Source organism: Pararge aegeria, chromosome 13 (genome assembly GCF_905163445.1).
Source record: "Pararge aegeria chromosome 13, ilParAegt1.1, whole genome shotgun sequence".
Taxonomy (NCBI): domain Eukaryota; kingdom Metazoa; phylum Arthropoda; class Insecta; order Lepidoptera; family Nymphalidae; genus Pararge; species Pararge aegeria.
This window is the reverse complement of record NC_053192.1, coordinates 15664634-15688328: the sequence shown is the minus strand read 5'-3', so window position 1 is coordinate 15688328 and position 23695 is coordinate 15664634. Positions and strand designations below refer to the sequence as shown.

The window sequence follows — 23695 nt, the reverse complement described above, 5'->3', positions numbered from 1 at the left end:
CTGCGAGGGCTCGGACCTCGGCTCGGTTCGATGTTAATCTGAGGGTTAGTGGAGTTTTGGACCAATTGTTTAGTCCGAACGCCCGTCAGAAATCGGGGCCCTCGTCTTCGCCGGTTAAGACGCTGTGTTGGCTGTGTGTTTTGTGCTGTTGGGACACATTGTCGGTAGTTATTTGATTGTCAGGGTCGTAAAGGACATGCTTCGGACGTCGCCGCCCAGGCTTAAACTTATTCTGTAGAACTTGTAAGCTCTTGTTAGAGCTGTGAGGGCGATGGGCGAATACAACACTGGCGTATGTCATTATGGGACGTATGCACGTTTTATAAAAGTTTACCTTGTGACGGAGAGATTGAATAGAGACGACATTAAATCACTTAATCTAATCGCTTATCAGAAAAAAATTTTAATTTTGCCAGCGTAGTTTTTTGCAATAATAGCCCGGCCCATAATAATATATATTTTTCTTCTACAAGTTAACCTTCAATAACAATATCACCTGATGGTAAGTGATGATGCAGTCTAAGATTTTAGTGGGATAAGCTGTTAGGGATGACAGCTAGCTGTCATAGCTGTACTAAAGCCATTCCCCTAATTTATTTCTACGCAGCTCTATACTAGAATGATAAATTGCTTGGCAGTAGGTAGGCCTTTTTAAAAGGCGGTAATCTTATTAATCAAAATATAAAAACTCGTTGCGAATCATATTTAGCCATGCCAAAAGAAAAGACAACTTTTGTGATACATATTTCATTTATTACACCACAAATTTGGTAATACTCCTTCAACTAAGACCCTACGATACTCTATTAATAAAAAAATAACAACCTATTTAAGCTACAGGTTAAATAATTGGCGGTACATGCAATCGAAAACATTACCGAAACCATTATTATTTAAGAACGATTGCTGAAAGTTTCAGGCAAGAAACATGACGATACGAGTGAGACTTCGAAGGTACCTCAATGAACTATCGCCCTCCGACGCTTTGCGGTTGCTGGTAGAAACCAACAATTTGAGACAGTTGATACAGTTTCAACGAATTTATAAGTTGCTAGTTGTAGCAATTAGACGAGTTCGGCAATAAGAACCTGTCCCGATAACCAAAATCCACCAATTAAATTGCTATGTTTGATTCTTTAAATTATATGAATGTGTTTAAACGTCAAACACCATATCATGTTGTTTAACGTTTAAATTTAGGACTCGATAGCGATTTGTGTATTGTCGTAGTATATTGATTCATTCGTTATTATCTATTATTTGTACGTTACGAAATAGTTTGCGTTTGAGTAAAGGTTCGTCTTCCCTTCTGGGTGGACTGAGTACGATCTCCGGCATACACCACTGACTTTTTGGAGTTATAAGCGTTTTTAATTTAAGTAATTAAATATTCCATGCTTTAACGGTCATAAGAAAACCTGCATACCCTTTTTTTGGCGTGGTGGAAAAGCTTTATTGCTACCTCTGACCCCTAGGAGGTTATGTGGGACTCCCCCCTCTAAAGGTATACCCAAACTAAAAATCACCACGGCATGTCCCTCTGGTTGGCTTTGTTAGACGCCCAGGGAACAAACCTGAGAGTTAACCATAATGTTTTCTAAGGCGTATGAAGTCCATCAATCCGCACTGGGCAAGCATGGTGGACAACTGCCTACTCACTGTGAGAGGAGACCGGTAATGGGTTGATATGATAATGATGGTGATGTACACCGTAATAAACAGTCTTCAAATATGATTCAGAGTTTGCGTATGCAGTCGCCTTTCTCGCAAACGGTTATGAACTCTTTGACTGCACGGAGTGATTCGACGGGCAACCGTCAATATTGCCTGAAATTCGACCGATTTTATATCATCCCTTTATTGAACTAAACTGCATCAAGTATAAAAATAAGTAATCAGTTTTTTAATTAAAAACTTCTTACATCGTTTTGGGTGAACAAGAATCATGGAACTATCATCGTCGTCATCGATATTTGAAAAAAAGTAATAAACGCGGATGAAAAACGCGGGTGACAGCAAATTTCATAATATAGAAAAGAACACTTAATAGTAAGAAAATAAACCGAACTTCGCTATAAAAATGTGTGATTTATTATAAATAAATCTTAAGACGAAGCTTTTGTTTATTTATTTTTTTGGACGAGTGTGACTGTTTAACTGCCAATCGGATTTTCGAAAATCTTTTTTTATTTTTGATAGATACAGGTTAAATGCTATTATATTACGATAGTTAATAGTTGGGCAACAAGCGGCCAATGCAACGCGGTGTGTCGCAATATAAAAGTATTGTAATTTAAACACTAAAATGCCGTTATCTAGCATTACATTATCTTACATATTTATGATAAATAAGCTGATATTTAAATATTATTAAATAATATTCTTGATAATTTTTTTCCTATTTAACATACATATACATACATACATTTACAACGACAATACACACATCGCCATCTAGCTCCAAAGTAAGCGTAGCTTGTGTTATGGGTGCTAAGATGACTGATGAATGTTTTTTATAAATAATATACATAAATACTAAGAATTTACATATAAACACCCAGACATTGAAAAACATTCATGCTCATCACACAAACATTTTCCAGTAGTGGGAATCGAAACCCACGGCCTAGGACTCAGAAAGCTGATTAAAAATTTAACTGGTTTTTTTTTTAGATCTACACGAAATAACTTTAATAATATTAAAAAAAAACCTCAATAATAACTTCAACCATATGTCAGTGCCCTAGCGTAGCTTAGTGTTCATGTGCCTATCTTCCTAATAATGTGTCAGTATTGTGCGCTATAAATAAAAGCAATAAATAGATATAATTGAACGAAGTTTATATGGGACAAAACTTATCAGAAGTTGAATGAGAACGAAGTTGTCGCATTTTATAAATGGTAGTTCATATTTTTCCAGTAGCGTTTTTATTCCAGTAGTGTTATACTGGTAACACCAGCTTAGTCCAGAAACTGGATGGACAGTTCAAGCAAATCCATATTTCCCTCAAATTGTTATTAAACAATTTAACCACCTATTTTGTCTGATGTAGTAATGAGGTTTTAGTGAAGATTTTCTGAGATCAGTATGCATATGCAGTAATGTATGTTGTGCGATGTTGTGCGTTGTGCGTGCGAAAACTTGTGGTTGTTTAAAACAACGACTTCATTAATTAAACATCGATGATTTAAAACAAATCGAACTAATACATTCAGTATGTCGTGGTTCGTTGTTATTAATTTATTGTAGTTATTTATTTAGTAAGGTAAGGTTACCTTCATCTACACAACTTATTTACGCGAACTATCACGAATAGCGCTAATTTATATAAAATTTAGACTTCAGTTCATAGTTGTTGCAACCTAATGACCTAAGAATTGCTACGTCAACATTAATTACAATCTTAAAATCACCATCTTAGATCCAGTGGCTGGAACAATATAAACAAGCCGTAAAAGAAGTGGCAGGCTGTATAACTTTGAGAACTTCTGGACGAGACAAATTAAAAGTGCACTAAAAGACTCAGAAAAGATATCTCTTATTGCGAACTTTACAAGGGTCATTTAAGTCGAGAATAACTGGCTGACATTTTATTGTTTCTGTCTACTTCTGTTTATGGCATTATATTTATGAAGGCTTTGGCGAAGTTTTATTACAGGCTTGCTATCTGGACTTTTGGCCATTAGTTTAATGATATATTGGGATTGAAATTTTTTCTCACACCACTGTTGGAGTGAGGCCTCCTTTCCCAGAGCTCGATAGCATATAAATAGTAGTTAGCTTTGGAAACATGAGAGCATCAAAGGCAAAAGACCATTAGCCACGAGTAACATGTTAGAGTCGCAAACTGTGCAATCCTGTTTTTTATTTTACAAAATCGCTTGTTGAAGAAGTTAGAATTAATTTGAGCTTTAAAACGAGAGGAATAAATTTTATTTTACTCTGACGTTACAGAGTTCGATTGTCAAAATCGTATTTCAAAATATCTCATACTGACCAACTTTCAAATGAAAGAGCGTGACAAAACATAACTATTTCGTATGTTATCCTACTTTAATTAATAAGGCCCTATGTATTTAAGGAATAAGCCACAGTTGAAGCGAATCACATAATACACCTAATTTATTGGACTTCTTTTCAATTAAGCTCCAAAAAGTTCGGCACAAAATGTCCGACATCCAACTTTTCATAAATTAGTTTTCTGTTCTTTATTTGATGAAACTGTTCGAAAATCTCTTCATTTTAGGATTTTTTTTTCTATTTAGCTTTTACGTACTATGGGGGACACTTAGTGCTTATATCCTTGATATTTTAATCCTAAAATAATTTAAATACGTGTTTATCCTGCAACTCAGAATAGTAAAATAGTGTACCTAAGAGAAGCCCTGACACCCTATAAGAAATACCTGCTGTGGTTTTGTAAATCAGAGCTCAGCAGCACCTTCAAATACATATGGATCAAAAAAGGTATCATACGCGTTCGCAAAGAAGGTGAAAAAGAAAAAGCGATAATAATTCGGTCAAGCGTTGACGTTAAAAATCTAAAATAACAACTTTATTTCGATACTTATTATAATACTTACTACTTTAAACCTATTTATAGTAACTAATTCCTAATACTGAAATGAATTTAAACCTAGATAGCTATAAGGAAGATATATCCGAAGTGTCAGATTGTAAAAACCTACAAAACTTTATCGATTATATACCTTCTAGAACAAATCTGTTATGTATTCACATAAATATTAGATCTATAATTAAAAATTTCACATCGCTAGAGCAATGCATTCAACAATGCTCAAATACTCCCGATGTTATCGTTGTCACAGAGGCTAATATATCCGACTCATTAAGTCGTTTATATAATATTCAGGGGTACGAAATGCACACAGAGCTGCGTACTGGACGCAAAGGAGGTGGGATAATTATATATATTAAGAAAAAACACAAATTCACTAAGAAAATTTATAAATCAATACACTTTGAACTCCTTTCTGGCCAAATTACTACTTCATTGGGTTACACCGCCACTCTGTGTGCAATATATAGACCACCAAGTCAGAGTAAGCATTTATTTACTGCGGAACTTAGCACATTTCTCAGTAAAGTCGAGCGAAATAAAGACCTATTTGTGTTAGGAGACATTAACATTTAAAATCCAACTGCCCTATAAAGCATAAATATAGCACTGTTATGTATGGTCACGGCCTTGTGTGCGGGATCTCAGAATATACGCGTATAGAACTATATAAAGACAAACTAACTAAGTCATGTATTGATCACATTTTCGCTAGATTCCGCTCACAAGAAGTTTACACGGCAGCGCTCGGAACTTCTCTGGCCGATCATCGCGCTATTGCATTCGCATGCATTGGACCACAGCGGATACAGGATGTTCCGAAATTTAGAATTACATATAACAATAAAAATCTTTATAAATATCTTGATGAAATAGATTGGCAGCCTATTAAGAATATTATATGTCCCTATGAAATATATAACATAATAATAAATAATATTAAATCGTGTTATAAAAAATCGGAAATTAAAGTAAGAAATTATGACAGACATAAATGCACTACTAATTCATTTAACATAAATAATAAAATTAAAAACGCATGCGCCCATAGAGATAGGCTTTTTATGCAGTGGCTTAAAGACCCTGGTGATAAAATATTAAAACTTAAATATAATAAATCAAGAAATTATGCTAATAAAATAATCCAAAAAAATAAAGATAATCAAATAAAAGCAAAAATTATTGAGAATAAAAGGAACCCAAAAATATTATGGCAAATACTCAATGAAATTACGGGTAGAATTAAACAATTTTTAGATAATATAATATTAAATGCACTACAAAATATACATACTGATACTAAAGAAATTGCAAAAAAATTTGCAATAAAATTTTACGACAATGTTAAAAAGATTATACCAAATTGTAACACTACACTACTAGATAAATCTACTTATGCTCATCCCGCTAATGTTTCAATGCGATTCAAAAAAGCAACACCTGCAACAGTCTTAAAGATAATAAAATCATTAAGATGCGATAAAGCGCTAGGTGTAGATGGCGTGAGAGCATTGGACCTAAGACATATAGGCCAAAAAATATTACCAGTTTTAACAAAGCTGATAAACGCATCAGTCCAAACAGGAGAATACCCAGTTGAACTAAAATCTGGTATAGTCAGACCGGTCCATAAAACCGGAAGTCGTAAAGAATATGAAAATTACCGACCCATAACGATTCTACCTACAATTAATAAAATTATCGAAAAATTTATAGGTAACCAAATATCTAAATTTTACGATGATAATAATATCATAAACGACACCCAATATGGATTTCAAACCCAAAAAAGTACAACCCAACTACTCTCTAACTTCACTAACACAATTTTTAAGCACCTAAATGTAAAACAACATATACTTATAGTATTCATAGATTATAGTAAGACATTTGATACACTACGGCATGATGTTCTGTTGGAAAAGCTTGATGATTGTGGCATAAGGGGACCTCTAAAAAACTGGTGTAAAAACTATTTAAAGGAACGATCATACCAAGTTAAAGTTGGAAATGAATTAAGTAGCAGAATGCCTGTTGCAGAAGGTACAGCACAGGGATCAGTATTAGGACCGTTGCACTACATAACCTATGTCAATGACGCCACTGGGTTGATTAAAAATTGTGAAATTTACCAGTTTGCTGATGACACATGTCTTATAGCAGCGGGCGAGAATATAAATATAGCTCTTCTGAAACTGCAAACCGATTTTAATTTACTAACTAAGTGGTCTCATGACATGGGGCTTGTGCTAAATGCAAGAAAGACGAAACTAATGTATATCAGCTCCAGTCAAAACAGAAGTACTGTAACTCCATACCTGATTGCCCATAGCCATGCGTGCCTACATGCTACCATAAATCCGTGTAATTGTGGTCCTGTTGACTTGGTTAGTTACCATAAATACCTTGGTGTCGTAATTGACGATCGTCTTGAGTGGACAGCACACATAAACCACGTGTGTGATAAATTACGATCCATGTTGGCAAAATTTACTCTTATAAAAATTAGAATTCCTTATAGTATACGCTTATCGCTTTACAAAGCTCTTGCCGAATCAACTATTGCCTATGGTCTTAGTAGTTATGGGAGAACATGTAAATCACATTTAGATACCATTTACCAGCTCCAAATGCGCTTGCTAAAAACCGTTGTACCATACAAAGTCAAAAACAATTTTAGAGGTAATTACCATGAATTATTCTCGTACTGTAAAATCATGCTAATACACGATAAAATTAAATATACCTTATTAATGGAGAACTTTTTCAAGAAAAATCTCCAAAAGCAGATTAAACTACCAATAATAACGCGCAGTATGTCAAACGCCCAACTCATTATTCCCCAAAGTAACAATTTGTACGGAAGGCTACGGAAGGATTGTCTAGTGCCGACTTTGCTGAACAGCTTGCCTTATAAACTAAAGCAGGAAATAAACTCTAAAAACATAAAGGAGAAACTTAAAACATTTTTCTTTCAAACTAATAAATGTAATAATAAATAGCTGGAACATCCTGTGTAAAGTTTACTCAAACGATAAAGTGCGATATGTGGAACTGGTTGAAACGCGATCATTATTTTTTATATTTTTTTTTTTGGAACTACCCGTCATATATCATATTTTGTATGTAGCTTTAAAATACTGTACCTACTTATAATTCCGAGCGCTTAATGATGAATACCGGTGTACGGATAAACCCGTCTGGGTTTTTGTTACGCCGTAACAGATATTGTTATGTTAACATAAAAAAAAATGTATATTTTTCATTAAATAAATAAATATGCAATCATATTGTACCCTTAGTAAATCATCATTCGTTCGTACACTTTACTCTACTCATGTTTTACTTAATTCTTATTTTATATTTGGCTTACTCCTTACTAGTTAGAACCCATACTCCTTTTAAAACGTCAAAGAATTGTATGCGCCAATTTCATAAATTGGTGTAGGAAATTCGTCCCCCAATTTGTGTAAAATGTATATCCGACGGTGTCCCGATGGGGCCCGGAACCTTGGGCGGGTATTCGGAAGTATCTCAATTTGTGACACAAATAATTACACTATCTATGTCTTCACTATTCATTACCACTAATAAGGGGGTCCGATAGCCTCATATATTTTCTAAACAGATATCTACTGCACATCTCAAGTCGGGTCGACCATTATTTGTTCAAATAGCCAATAAGAACTAAAGCTATAAGGATTCCAAGGTCTAAGAACATTTCCACGATTAAGCCAGGTATTAATTTTTATAGCCATACCACAGTGTTCTTTTTACACGCGCAATTTATTTATTTAGAAATCCTATCTCCCATCAGTGGCGTGCACTTCATACATGCACAAAAGCACTGCATACCCAAATTATCTTATATAACTCGTATTGGAGGGGAATTTTTCTATTTCAAAAACCCTATGCACGCCACTGCTCCCAATTGGCCCAATTAAACCTTCAATGATATTTAAACTTGTGTCTCGTTTCGCAGATGAAGTCACATACCCGCCCACCGAGTGGTTCGCCGACAACTGCTCGTGGGTGGACGCGGTGTCGTGGGGCTGCAACAGCTCGCTCAACGTGACGCAGCCGCTCAACGCGACGACCACCGACGTCACGTCGCTCGTCCTCATGGCGGTCACGTCCGTTGTCCTCGCGCTCATCATCTTGGCTACTATTGTCGGTAAGTCACCCACGAAGTAGTTTACTGAAAACTGTTCATAAGTTAACGCGGTGTCTCGGGTCTACCCTGCTCGCTTAACGTAACGCAGCCGCACAACGCGACTGCTCGCTCGTTCTCATGGCGGCTACTTCCCTTGTCCTCGCGCTCATCCACTTGGCTACTATTGTCGGTGAGTCGCATACCTGCCCACCAAGTAGTTTACTGACAATTGTTCATAAGTTGACACGGTGTTTTGGGTCTACCTTTGCTCGCTTACCGTATCGCAGCCGCTCAACGCGACGACCACCGACGCGACGTCACGTCGCTCGTCCTCATGGCGGTCACGTCCATTGTCCTCGCGCTCATCATCTTGGCTACTATTGTCGGTAAGTCACCCACGAAGTAGTTTACTGACAATCATTCATAAGTTAACGCGGCGCGGTGCGCACAAAGCAGGTCTACCATGTTAGATCTGCTTTGTGACACGTTGTATATATACGTGGGTATGGAATAGGATTTATCGATATTTCCCAAAAAAATTTAATTTCAGTGGATAGTACAAATACGGCTTAGCTTACTTAAAATGAGGAGTTTTTATGTCTCTTAATCAGTAAGCTCAGAACCTACACCCTTTTTAATTTCCATTCGCCACTCATTTCAGTCAGTTCAGCTAGTGAGTCTACGCCCAAAAAGTAATATTAACTGAATAAATTGCTCCTTCCTAAACCAGGGAAGTCGAGTTTCAAAACATCACTTTCTATAATAAAAAAGTTACGTTGCCATCTTGCCTTTATCGAATTCTGGGAGAATGAAAAAGTCATTTGAGAACACTCCATAAAATTGTTTATACGGAGCCTATATTCATCTAATCATATTGATATCAATACAAAATTTGGCAGCGGCATGCTGGCATTCTTCCAAATTAGTAACGAGAATGGGAATCCGGGTGAAATTGCCTTCGCAAAACATCGCGCGATCCTTGTTGTAACAGCCAAGCGTTGTTTTCTGTGCACGCCATTTCATTTAACTTTAAAAACAATATGGCGGACTAAATTAGGCCTGCGTTGATACTGTAAAGCATATCATCAATATCAACACATTACCGACCAACTACACGATACGGTTCTCATTCCAGAAAGAGAAAGATTTAGGCCATAGTGCAACATTATTGCTTAGTAGAATTTGTTAAATTTAATCATTTGCTTTGTTTTTCTTTTTTTTTTTTTTTTATATTAATAGCGGGCAAACGAGCAAGTGGGTCACCTGATGGTAAGTGATCACCGCCGCCCATAAACATTTGCAGCACCAGAGGAGCCACCGATGCGTTGCCGGCTTTTAAGGAATTTGTTTATCCGCATCTTGAATAACCCTAGATTGAATTTTTGAGGAAACACATCAGATGGGAGATTGTTCCACAGTTTGCAAGTGCGCGGTAGAAATGATCTGGTATTTCGAACAGTAGAAGGATACCAGGCATCCAGATGATGAGGGTGGAATTTATTTCTACGACGTGTTGCGGTCAGAGAACAGGGAAGGAGGTATCAACGCAAACAACTCTTCGGAACCCTCTCCATTATAGAGTCGATAGAACACACAAATTTTTAAAGACCTGTGAGCCGTTGCATTTAAAAAAAAATTACCCATATATAAACATTGTTACATATATAGAATCCAATATAATCAATTTAACAAACAGAACGACGTTCCTAAGAGCAACACCCCGCCTTAATGCGGGGAAATGCCAATTCACTCCTAATGACGGAAAAGTTAATTAACACGTACGGAATAATTCAATGTGGATAATTAAATTCTTTTGGCCGCGCACGTAGCAGAAGTGATTAAAACAATGGCGGTAACAAAGTTACCTATTTTTCAGACGCGCGAGCTTTTTTGAATTATTCAAATTCAATTTCCCCAAACTAAGGTATTTCAAAGGCGGAAGGCTTTCGCGAGTTTCCCATACGTTCGCTTTCTGTGTTGAAGATCGGTATCAAAATAGATCCGCTATTGTAGATTTCTTTTCGAGTATTCATTACTTATTTTACACCGAGAGGATAGGGAGATACATACAATTTTTTTTTTTTTTATAATTTACCTTGATACTCAAATAAACAAACAAATGAACTACGACAAATCACCATCTAGCCACAAAGTACCTAAGCGTAGCTTGTGTTATGGGTACTAAGATGACTGATGAATATTTTTATGAATAATATACATAAATACTTATAAATACCCAGACACTGAAAATATTCATGTTCATCACACAAAAATTTTCGGAACAAATTGGAAATCGAACCCTCGGCCTTGGACGCAGAAAGCAGGGTCGCTGCCCACTGCGCCAGACGGCCGTCAAACTGACATAGGTTTGGGTTTAATGCATACCTTGTTAAAGAATTTTTCCTATTATAATGTTAAGGATTTCTTAAACGATAAAAAAACTTGGTGTGAATTGCTCTAACTTCATATCTTAATATCAATTTACTGTGAGATGATGATAACAAAAGAAAAAATTACCCTGCTAAGTTTGTTGTGGGCTCTTCTTAGACCAGGGCGGACCAGGGGAACACTCGTAGCTTTAGGTTTAAGTTGGCGAACGAAGTTATCATCATCCCCTTACAATTATGTAAACATATATGTTTGAACGCTTCATAAGTGCCTGTGATAGGCCTACATGAATTAAAAACGAATTTTTTTTTTTTTAATTTACTCAAGTGGTAGGGTAAAAAGTTTGGACCATACCCTTTTTCCAACTTAGAAGATGGGAATGCAGTGAGGGATAACTAGTAGCGGATTAAAAAAAAAACTTAAGCGCACCAAGGTAGGCTTGTTGAGTTTAAAAGAACTTAAATAGAGTACAATCCGTTTTGAGCTTATAGTCAAATATTTTAGTTAATAAAACATACAACAAATATAAATATTGCAATTAAATTTACGAATTTTCTTCTTACTTCTGATAAGTTGGTAAAATGGTAAGGTCAAAGTTTTTACCCTACCCCTTGAGTAAATTCAAATTCAAAATTTCTTTATTCATGTAGGCCTATCAAATGCACTTATGAAGCGTTCATACATATTTGTTTACATAATTGTAAGGGGATGGTGATAAGTTCGTTCGCCAATTTAAACCTAAAACTGCGTGGGTTCCCCTGCCAGGGGATATAATTAACGTGTAGGTGGACACGTTAATATGAAAAGTAGAAGTTTACCCCCGTTTTATTACACGTGTATTTGGACATTATTTCCACTTGTGAGCCTGTGCTCTGAGAGTTGATAAAACTGCGAGAGAAGATAAGTTTATACCCTTTCCCCGGGGATATAATTGAAATTGACTCCTGCCCATGCTAGCCGTGCTGGTGCTGCAGATGTTTATGGGAGGTGGTGATCAATTAACATCAGGTGACCCACTTTCTCGTTAACCCGCTATTAATATATAAAAAAATTAAAAATCTAGTAGGAAACATTGTAGTTTCTAACAATTTTTCAAAGGTCCTTACAATGATATTTACGCTATAAGATTGATAAAAAAATGCATAGTTGTCAAAGCTCTCAGACTGCAATTGCCAAAAAGTCCCAGGTTAAAATCCAGACAGTTCCATAATTTTTTAAGCATGTTTAAAATTACTACATTCTATAATTTAGAATTATAACAGACGAACCGATGGCAAAATCTACACGAGTCAGCTCAGTTTCACTTAGTCAATATTTTTTATAAATCCACTATTTTAGTTCAAACAGTCTTTGAAGTTGGTCAAATACGTTGCTGCGGAATAAATGTGAGTTCAGCTTTATAGACATTAAACACTTAGTTGAATCCATTGTTTTAATCTTCGGTTTTAATGGTTCCATTTTGCAACCGCGCGGTGCGACCTGCCTGTGAAAAGCAGGTAATTACCCGCTTTGAAAAGTTAATTGTTCCATGGAATAATTAACTCCAACATTCTGTCTAGTGACATAATGTCTCATGGAAATATTTATTATGATGATTTTGTGAAAAGGTCAAATTTAATGCGTGCGTCACTTATGTCGAAGATCATAGTCCAATGTCCGGAATGACTTTAGTTTTTTGACCAAGCTACTCCTTTGCGCGATAAATACGTACGCATGAATACTGAATCGTTTTTTTTTTTTAAATAATTGACGGACTTACAGTCGAAAATCCTCGCCATAAACAGAGCAACACTTTACCTTAACCCCTTCTCATTGTGGAAGGGGACCCGTGCCCTGTGGTGGGCCAGTAATGTAAACACACCAAAATCATCATCATAGTCATCATCTCACGCCAATCGACGCCCACTGCTGGCCATAGGTCTTTTGTAGGGAGTTCCACAATACACGGTCCTGGGCCGCTTGCCTCCAGCGTCTCCCAGCTACTCGCCCGATGTCCACCTCGTTAGGGGACAGTAATTTAATAAACTTTTGTACCTACGTGTAACACAAAAATATTTTAGAAAACTCTTTTTAGTATTTTTATCTCAAGTATTTTATGGAAAAAGTTTTCTACATTTCTGTTGTTAAAGCGTTCCGACGCTGCAGTTCAGGTTATAACAATTTTTATAGATGCAAGTGCATCTAGTAAAACTCATAACAATAGAAACAACATTGCATTTATGGAATCGATACTACAACGCAAATTGCACAAAACACTCATAGCTGTTTTGTTTTAGTCGTCAAATAGCCAGTAAAAGTCATAGTGGCCAGTTGGATATTTGTTTACAACAGGGTTAAATGAAAAATAACATACAACTCTCGGCCTGTAGTTGTTTACATTCAAACTATCAACTTTTATCCTACGACTTTTTGTTAAACTCTATAGTTTGTGAAATATTAAATCCCTACTTCCTTATCCCTATCCCTATCCCTACTAATATTATAAATGTCAATGTAAGTTTGTTTGTTACGCTTTCACGCATAAACTACTTAACCGATCCTCATGAAACTTTGTACACATATTCTTGGAAATGTTAAATAATAATAATAAATAAATATACTACGACAATACACACACCGCCATCTAGCCCCAAAGTAAGCGTAGCTTGTATTATGGGTGCTAAGATTACTGAAAAATATGGCTTGTGAATTATAAACATAAATACTTATAATATACTGATAAACACCCAGACACTGAAACACATTCATTTTCACCGTTTATTTATTCGAATCACAAAAAGAACTGAAATTAAAGTTAGTGAAATCAGGTTTAGCACTCACAACAGGCGTTACTTTACGGAAATCCATGATATATTATGAAAATTAAGCTTAATTTGCTATAGTCCGCGAAAAGCAGGAGAATCTGTATGGTGTAATTTATAATTTCTTCAATCCTTATACTCCACACCAAAGAGATCTTCGGCAATGTACCCTCTACGCACGTTTCGCTCCGAACCCGGAGCATCCTCAGGAGATGTTGACGGTTGTCGTGCGTACGGTTACGGTAGAAGTCACCTTAATGGCGTAGGCCTCCCCCAGCTCTCTCCATGTCTTCCTTTCCTTTGCCTTCTTCGACCATAGTGGGCCATTTAGCTGCACAAGAACTTAAATATATACATATATATAAATCAGATAAACCACAAAATAACAGCATGCCGCCTTTGAAAACTGTTGTATGCAACAAAAAAGTTGAACTCCAAGCACACACTATACAGTGAAACCGTTAGATCAATGAGTCTCTAAACGCCTCACTTGATATAAACGTTTCAAGCGTTAAGCAAAAAGTTCTAAGTTCTTTAAGTTGGCTCTAGGTAACCGATAGGTAAAAACGTTTTCAAGCTTTGATAATTATCTTTATCTGTTGTGTAACTAAAAGGTAGCTGGCTGGTCTATCAACGCAATGGACTCGTCTGCTAATTACAATAATTGTGTGCCAGTATCGTACAATGAAAAAAAATAAACATTTTTATCTACTCCCATTGCTTTAAATCCTCTATTAAAGATTTTGAAACAGCCAGCCCATTGCCAACATTTATATATTCGATTGATCCTAAATGTTCTGCTTTTTGTAGATAATTCGTCTGTTGAAATTTTTAGAATGTGTTGTGTTCTTAAAAATAAATTATTCTAAATATGGAACTTGGCATTCAATAAATAATATATTTTTATGGGAACGCTTGACTCGACTTCGATTTCGGGGGACCGAGTTCGAATCCCAGCACACACCTATAACTTGCATTGAGTTATGTGCGTTTTTGAGTAATTAAAAAATCACTTGCTCCAACGGTGAAGGAAAAACGTCGTGAGGAAACCTGCATGCTTGAGAGTTCTACATAATGTTCTCAAAGGTGTTTGGAGTCCACCGATCCGCGGTAGGTCAGCGTAGTTAGACTACGGCCTTAACCCCTTCTTATTGTGGGAGACACGTGCTCTGTGGTGGGCCGGTAATTGGTTGACCAACCACTTACACAATTGCAATAGCAGTCTCTCAAATGGCTCCTGGTAAAACGACTGGACGGATTTTGTCAAAATTTGTCATACATATTATAACGTGGATGTCCGCATAATCGTATACCTACTTACTCAAAATTACCTTATAACAAGGGTATGCTTATTATCACTGCATAACAAGGTATATCCTCGAGGGAACGTAGTCGGGTTCACATATTCCCATTTCCCTTCTCATCTGCCAGTGGCTTAACGTTTAATGGATAAGGGTAGAATTGTGTTTTAAAATTCATTCCTTGATTTCGCCCGTAATGCAATTTCCATGCGAACTACAATATTTACCCAGAACTGTCTGCTGGTCAGAGATATTTAAACTTGAAATTGAAATCCAAAAGGGTTCGTTTATTTTTTGTCTACATCTCCGTGAAAACCAAGTTTTATAAAAGCTTGTGTAATCTAAATACTCGATTCTATTAAATTTATAAAGTATGTCAAGAGCTCCTCAACAGACACCAGAAAATGCCTTAAAATCAATAAAATCAGTTAGTATATAGAGCATAGTCCATATAATTCGATTAAATTTTTTTTCAAATCGGTTTGTTCTGCCGCCTTGTCAAGCCAAGTAGAAGAGAAATAAAAAACCACCTGGCGACGTTTTCCTCTGTAATAAAATGGTTATTTTTACGAAGCTTTATTTCAAGTCTAAATAAGTCATTATCTAATTGTAAAATTAACATTAGATATGCTTGTTGGCCAGGTGGGATAGGATGATTAAATAAACGAATATAATGTCATCATCCTACTATATCTTAATATATATAAATATTATATATAATATAAAATCTATATATATAAAAGAAAGTCGTGTTAGTTACACTACTTATAACTCAAGAACGGCTGTACAGATATGGCTGAAAATTGGTAGGTGGGTAGCTTAGAGCCAGGAGACGGACATAGGATACTGTTTATCCCTTTCGACAGTCCTTATATATATATCTATATTCTACATCTATAAAACAAAGTCGTGTTAGTTACACCATTTATAACTTGAGAACGGATGGACCGATTTTCATTATTTTTGATTTCTTTGATTCCTGTTAATCCGGAATAGGAGAATAAGTATAAAAATACAATTTTTTTTTTAAATTTAAAATCAAAACAATTATCTAGCCGTTCATTAGTAACAAAACACAATTGACAGCGCACGTCAAGTTGTCTATACCTAATCGTAAAACTGTTGATGTGACCTATAGAGAGGTTCCGGAGTAAGATGAGTTTTATGTATTGTACTTTATAAAGACATTGAGATGTGAAATAAACTAAGGCGAAATGAAATTCGCGGGGATAGCTAGTAATATTATAAATGTGAAAGTGTTGATGTTTGTTACTCGATCGCGCAGAAACGGCTGAAAGGATTTGTATGAAATTTGGCATGCATGTAGCCTTTGACATGCAAAAGAACATAGGTTACCTTGTATCCCGTTTGAATTTCTTAACAAGTTCAGGAAAATTGAAAATTGTTTACGAGCTAAGCCACGGGCAGACAGCTTTGAAATTTAGTACCCATGTCACCTATGCTATGGAAAAGGACATGTACTTTCTATACCGTTCTCTCAAATAGTTCCCGTGGTAGATAAAAAATTGTTTGAAGTCCACGCGGACGAAGTCGCGGGCAGAAGCTAATATTAAGTACTTATTTGATATTCATGTTGACCTTTCTAAATCTTTTGTTACTAGGTCATGAATGCCTCAGAATGTATTTAAAAGTTTAAGACGCTGTTGGGTTAGGTTAGGTTAGCCCCATTTTATTACAAATTTCTAATCCCAGTGATTTAGTCTGTCCGGTGATTTGTTAGTCGGGCAGGACTTTGAATTTTATATACTACCAGCTGTCCGGGCGAACTTCGTAATGCCAAACAATTTTTTTTTTTAACTATATTTTAATACTTTTTATCCTAATCAGGACTAAGAATAATCCAAAAAATCAAATTTCATAAAAAATGGTCCAGCCGTTCTTGAGTTATAAATCGTGTAACTAACACAACTTTCTTTTATATATATAGATATATAAGATATTTCATTCCTTATTTAACCCTTTTGGGAATTTCCAAAGACTGCGAAATACATATTCATCTTATATCTTTAAACGAGCAATTCTTGTATTGTATAATTGGAATCTCGGAATCGGCTCCAACGAATTTCATGAAATGAAATTTAGTATACAGGGGGTTTCGCGGGCGATTCATTTTTAGAAAATGTCATTTTATTTGTGTTTTCCGGTAATAACCGATTTGGTGCACACGAAGTAGCACGGGTCAGCTCGTTTATTTTAATCTAAGAGCGATGCAAAGTTTCATGGTTGTGATTTCAAAATCGACAGAGTTCTACAAAAATATAAACTTTCATTTTGTAAGGGTTTTATAATTATATTTCACTTTACAACGTATGTTTATTTTATGTGCAGCGAGAATTTGAATGCAACTCAACGTCTCATGTCCAATATAGTAACGGTCACAGTGAACAGTTTTATATGAATGCAAATAGTAAGTGCTTTATAAATTATATTCATAGGCGCTCTACTCTTAAGTTAAATCTCTAAGCCGCAAGTCCATAACCCCGATACAAAATGGGAAGTCACGTCGCCAACTCTTAGCCTCGCCGGCGATGGAAAAGAGGAAAAGTTTCCTTTTGCTGTCCTTTATTGGTTAAATGGCTACTTCTTGCGAGATTTTCTCGCGTCTAGATTATCATAATAGCGTTGGCCCAAACCTCGTGTTGAAAGTCCTATTACGTTTAACCTTTTCTGTTTGTACTAGATAATTCACTGATATTACTATATGCCTTTGAAGATTTTACATATTTGAAAATTTAATTTATGTCCATAAAAATATAACTAAATTAAAAATGAAAATGGACTGCAATAAAAAAAATATGAGAAGCAAAAATGAACTCGCTGTGCAGTTTACTAGGCTACATAACATTGCTAATTCATTCAAAGGCAATTGTCTATAAGTTGATAACAAATTACCGAATTTAATCTTTGAGATGTCTCTCAATAAGTTAAAAGTTTATATAAAATGTAAGCTTACAGAAAAATCCTATTATAATATTAAGGATTACTTAAACGATAAAAAAGCTTGGGTGTATTCATTCATTAATTCATTCATTCAATGGTATGTTCTCTATCTCACAACGAATTCGATGTCTGAAAATGAATCTGTAAATTAACCTAAACAGACATGTCATTCGTACTATCCTTTTCCAGTGCATACAGAGTGAAAAGGACAGCAATATTTTTAGTATCATTTGTTGTGTCACTGAAATTAACGGAAAACGTTAATGCTCCCAATGCAAAAAGTATCCAAAATCAATGTTGAGGATGCAAACCACTTCTTTGCTATCTCAAATCTCGATTTTTGGGTACAAGCTTTGTGCCATAATTATTTCATCAAGATTAGCGATGCACCCTGACATATAGGTAACATACAAACAAACATAAACTCTTTCGCATTTAAATATTAGAATAGTTAGTATGAATACAGAAATTTCAGTCTTACCTGTAAAAAATCTCGTAGGTATTTCCATATCCGTGTTACCGGTCTGAGGCTTTAATATAAACCACAGAATTAAGAACATACAGAACCCGAGTACAAGACTCATTGATTGCATTAAAAACCTCTCCACTTTAGAGTTGTGTCTCGAACAAACGGTTAGACACTTCATACCATTTAGCAGTTGAAGGTAGTTATTAATCTCTAATGTTCTAACGTTTGCCATAAAATGAGAAAAAGTTTGTGTGCTACATTCCACGGGTGTAAATTGAAACGTGAGCGGGGCGTTTTCACTGTTTTTGGACACAATGCACTGCATACAATAAAAGCTCAATGAGGATTCTGTGTGATCTTAATTCTGTGATATAACCGTTACATTTCAATGCTAAATATAAATTTGAGTAGAGTTGGTGTTAAGTCATTATGGTGTGCGAAAAGAAAAAAAAATTATCCTGCACGGATTACATAAGTCACGCATTGATCGTTCAGATTAAAGGGGTCTATACACAGGGCAATTTCTCGCTTGTCAATAGTAGCTTTTCAAGCGACGGATTGCAAGTATTTTTCCTTGAACCTACGACACAGGTCATTTCAGGGTTTTTATGGGAACTTACACGTCTCCAACTAAGTCTAACACTCGTGTAACTCCTGCGATACCATTCTAACATCATGTATGTGTTACGGCCTTAATCAAGGCGTGGTCACCAATGTAATAAGGCCCATGAGGCTAAACAAACGTGGTAACTAACTATGCGTCTAATAAGAATACTCATGGTCACTTAACGAGCGATGTTGATGAGTATCGGAGTATCTCTACGTGAACGAGAATGTAAAGATCGGTAGAAGAACTAGAGTTACCGACATAGCTCAACGGATCACGTGATCAAATTGAGAATGTCGAGATCCGTAGAAGAACCAGAGTTACCAACATAGCTCAACGAGTCGCGGAGCTGAAGTGGCATATGGACGGGGTAATATTGGGGTGTCCCAAGGTGCAGAAACTCACTGGTAAACGCAGAGTTGGTCGACCCCCAACGAGGTGGACAGACCACAGATATTAAGCGCGTCGCAGGTAGCCACTGGAACCAAGCAGCACAAACGGCACAAGGTTCCCAAGCTGATGGCATGGCCGCGTTAATCGCAGCGTCGGTAGACCACCGACGAGGTGGACAGATGACAACAACCGAGTCGCAGGGAGCCGCTGGACCCAATGGGCACAAGACTTGTGAAAGTGCCTACCAAAGACCTGTGACCAGCAGTGGACGCTCATTGGATGACTGGCGATGATGAGGCTTAACAACGCCTCATATTGATGAACACAGGGCGGCCCTTTATATGACCTGTTCCTTGCATGAACTACTAAGAACTCTAATAAGAAGCTTTTCGATTAACAATTAATATATATACTATACAATGTATATTGTATAGGAATACATGGATAATTTAAATAAATAAACGTATTTATGAAAAAATTAATTTATTTATTCATAAGACAAAAATTTTTTAGAATTACAAATTCTGTCTAGTGCGATTACAGTAATCAATTATGCTGGATTGAGCACTATCATTATTATCTGTGGTCAAAATATAAAAAATAAAAACTTAAATAAGTATTTAACTAAAATTTATTAAAAATGATAATGCAAATACGAATCAGACTACTGATTCGTACAGACAGATTGATAAGTAATATTAAACTAAAATTTAAAATAAAGATAGGTTATTATTAAAAATGATAATTTTAAATGACTATATGAGATGACTATATGAAAAAAACACCCCGCTAAGTTTGTTGTACTTTTTCTTTGGGACGCGTTTGGAACTCTCGTAGATTAAGTTTTAAGTTTAGAAATATGGTTATCGCCATCATCTCACTACCGTGTAATTCTCATGTAATGTACGCATCAAAAGTGCCACCTATGGGCCTACCAAATACTTCTACTACTTGAATAAATATATTTTTGACTTTGACTTTGACTATTTCATTCACGTACAATTGGATGGTCATCTGCTTGGTTCATTGGTTATTATCTATTAATGAAAAACACGAACTACTTGCAAAAGCTGACTGGTGCATTCTACTTGCACGAACTGAAGTAATGTATAACAATCGATAGCAGCGTCCGATTGCTTGTGTGTGGACGGCAGTTTTGAAGCAATGGATCGCTACGATCTGCGTGCAATCGGTTTCTGCGATAGAATGTCTGTCTGTGAACGGGGACCTTAAAATTGTGGTCTGTCAGTTGTGTTAGGATAATAAACAGATCCTGTTTAATGTTTCAAAGCTGAATACGCCTAGTTGGGGGCCGTATATTTTAACCTGATTAATTTATAATACAAAAGGGTTTCACTAGAACAGTTGTGTACTAGTTTTTATGGCATACTGTCTCTGATTTGCTAATGCATTCATATTTGTATAGTTTTTAAAATTTACTTTTTTTATGAAAATGCATCTTTGCTATTATTATAAACGCGATTTGGCGGGTTAACTTCTTTGTTACCTTTATTCGGCCAAACCACAGTATCAATCTTAATGAAATTTGACACATAAAGACACATTGACAGACAGAGAGACAAAAACGAAAATACTGATGATGCAATCTAAGATGGTAATTGGGTAACCTGTTAGGGGTATATCAGTTATATTTTAGAAGAAGAAGAAGAATAAACACTTTGCACTTTGCAAGTATAACATACAGGAAAAGAAACAGTTAGGAGTATACAGTACACAATGTAGACATGCAAAGGCGGCCTTACTGCAAGCAATCTTTTACAGGCAACCTTTGTAGATAGGACTTACAGCAAGAGAACGGGATAGTGCCAAGAGTGTTGATACATAAATACCAAAAAATTTAGTTACAATTCAAATATCACTTGCTTCAACGATGAGGGAAAACATCGTAAGGAAACCTGCATTCCCGAGAGTTCTCCATATTGTTCTCAAATGTGTGTAAAGTCCGTCAATCTGCACTCGGCCAGCGTGGTGGTCTACGGTCTAAACCCTTCTCATTATGGGGGGAAACCCGTGCCCTGTAGTGGGCCGGTAATGGGTTGGTAATGGGATGATGATGATGACGATTACTACGTTCTTTCAACTAACTCTACAAAGTTGATTGGTTGCGTAATTAAGGCTTACAGAAATGACAAACAAACAAACCCATTTTCGCATTTATAATATTAGTAAAGATAAAAAAGTCGTTTGTAAATAGCGAAATTAAATTACCTAAGCACGCTGTAAACCTTAAATCTAATTATATTTAAAACATAAAGGTACTCGCCGACAAATACTCGCGTCGCCATGAATATGGAAACGACTTTACATAGAGCCACTTAATTTAATTGAATCCTGAAGTCTAAACCCTTCTCATTGGGAGAAGACCCGTGCTCTGTGGTGGGTCGCCTATTACCTAGATGAGATGAAGTCCTATCGAAACATGTTCATTGTGAATCCACCATCGCGACAGTTCGGTGTAGGCTTCAGACTATGCCGAAAATCTCAGCAGCTCTATAATAAAACCATTTTAGTTTGTAATTATAATTTCCCTAGAAGAATATATTTTTCGTTGGTTCAAAAAAAAAAAAACATTAGTCAGTTTCTATAAGCGCAAATTGAGCTACGTGAACCTCCCTCGGAGAGCGTGTTAATCCGTTGATTCCGGTAATTGCATCTCTCTTGTGGGAAGTTCAAAATTCAACTCTAATTTCCTTTAAATAATCAACATTTTTATAACTTAATTGTTAAAGGATCAGAGATCTTCAGCGCGGAAATACATCCAGCGTTATTGGCATTATTCCTCGCTGGCATACCTTGTATACTAATTAGATCTGGTCTAATAATAAACCTAAAGAATTTATGTAAGTTATAACAAACGCGACAACTGGCTCAACGTCATCGTTCCGGGGCACGGGAATAGACATTTTTTTCCCTAAATTTACAACTAACTAACCTTACAACTTTCAGCCCGACCGAAACGAAAACGAATCCAGGTCCTCGTGATCGTAATGCTAAAAACTATACCAACGAGATAGTAACTTGATAAAAAAACCTGAAAGAAGAATTTTATTACTTCTCCTACTCTCAGACCCTCATGTTGTGTCTGTAAGCACTAATTCTTCTACTTTCGAATTACACACACAATATTTTAATTTTATTTTATCTATGAAAGTCTTTACTACAGAACAGTATATTAAATATATAAGTTTTATAATTATGTTTTTAACAATATTTGTTTTTAACACACAGGTAATGTGTTCGTGATAGCAGCGATCATAATAGAGAGGAATCTGCAGAACGTCGCCAACTACCTGGTCGCTTCGTTGGCGGTGGCCGACCTTATGGTGGCTTGCCTCGTCATGCCTCTTGGAGCAGTTTATGAGGTAAGTACTGCTGTAACCTGATGTACCTTTAATATTAGATCTTTTTAAAATTGCTTTTCCACAGTCTGCCTCTTGTACTCGTACAATCGTAAAAGTTTTGGCCGCCCCAAATATAAATTTCCAAAAAATAGGCTTAGAAAGACACGTGATCCTAATAGAGTCCTGTTTTGCTATCCACTCATGCAGGGACCTTTTTCAAGCAACTCTAAAGTTTCGGAGTTTAAATGGTGAAGAAAAAGATCGTGAGGAAACCTGTTTGCCTGAGAATTCTCCGTAATGTTTTCAAATGCGTGTAATGTTTATCAGTGTAGTGCACCGGCCCACTACAGGGTTTGGATTTTCTCTCAGAATGAGAAATAGTTTGATAAAGATAATGACGATAAATTTCTCCACCAGGTCAGTCAAGGTTGGATTCTAGGACCTGAGCTCTGTGATATGTGGACTTCTAGCGACGTTCTCTGCAGCTCTGCCTCTATCCTTCACCTTGTTGCTATTGCTACTGATAGGTATGTATACCATTGTTTTATTAAGTAGACATTTTATGATCCATGCTATCTATAGTTGGAGACATTTTTAACGAAGCACGATCGTTAATGGGATTGCCCAACGGACCTACTTCGTACATAAGAGATTAATTTTGGGATCTAGCTACCTCCTGA

At 36.1% G+C, this 23695-nt stretch overlaps 1 protein-coding gene across 2 annotated transcripts in view; it reads left to right on the top strand.

Moving 5' to 3' along the window:
* The window catches only part of LOC120628970 (5-hydroxytryptamine receptor), a 52326-nt gene that overhangs the window by 26916 nt on the left and 1715 nt on the right, over window positions 1-23695 (top strand). Inside the window, exons 3-5 of one of the 2 annotated variants that reach the window (XM_039897676.1) lie at window positions 8563-8754; window positions 22903-23036; window positions 23433-23542. In XM_039897676.1, the coding sequence (XP_039753610.1) occupies window positions 8563-8754; window positions 22903-23036; window positions 23433-23542 (436 nt within the window). Of the gene's footprint in view, window positions 1-8562; window positions 8755-9051; window positions 9120-22902; window positions 23037-23432; window positions 23543-23695 lie in introns of those variants that run through there. The other variant, XM_039897677.1, reaches the window with a different exon arrangement.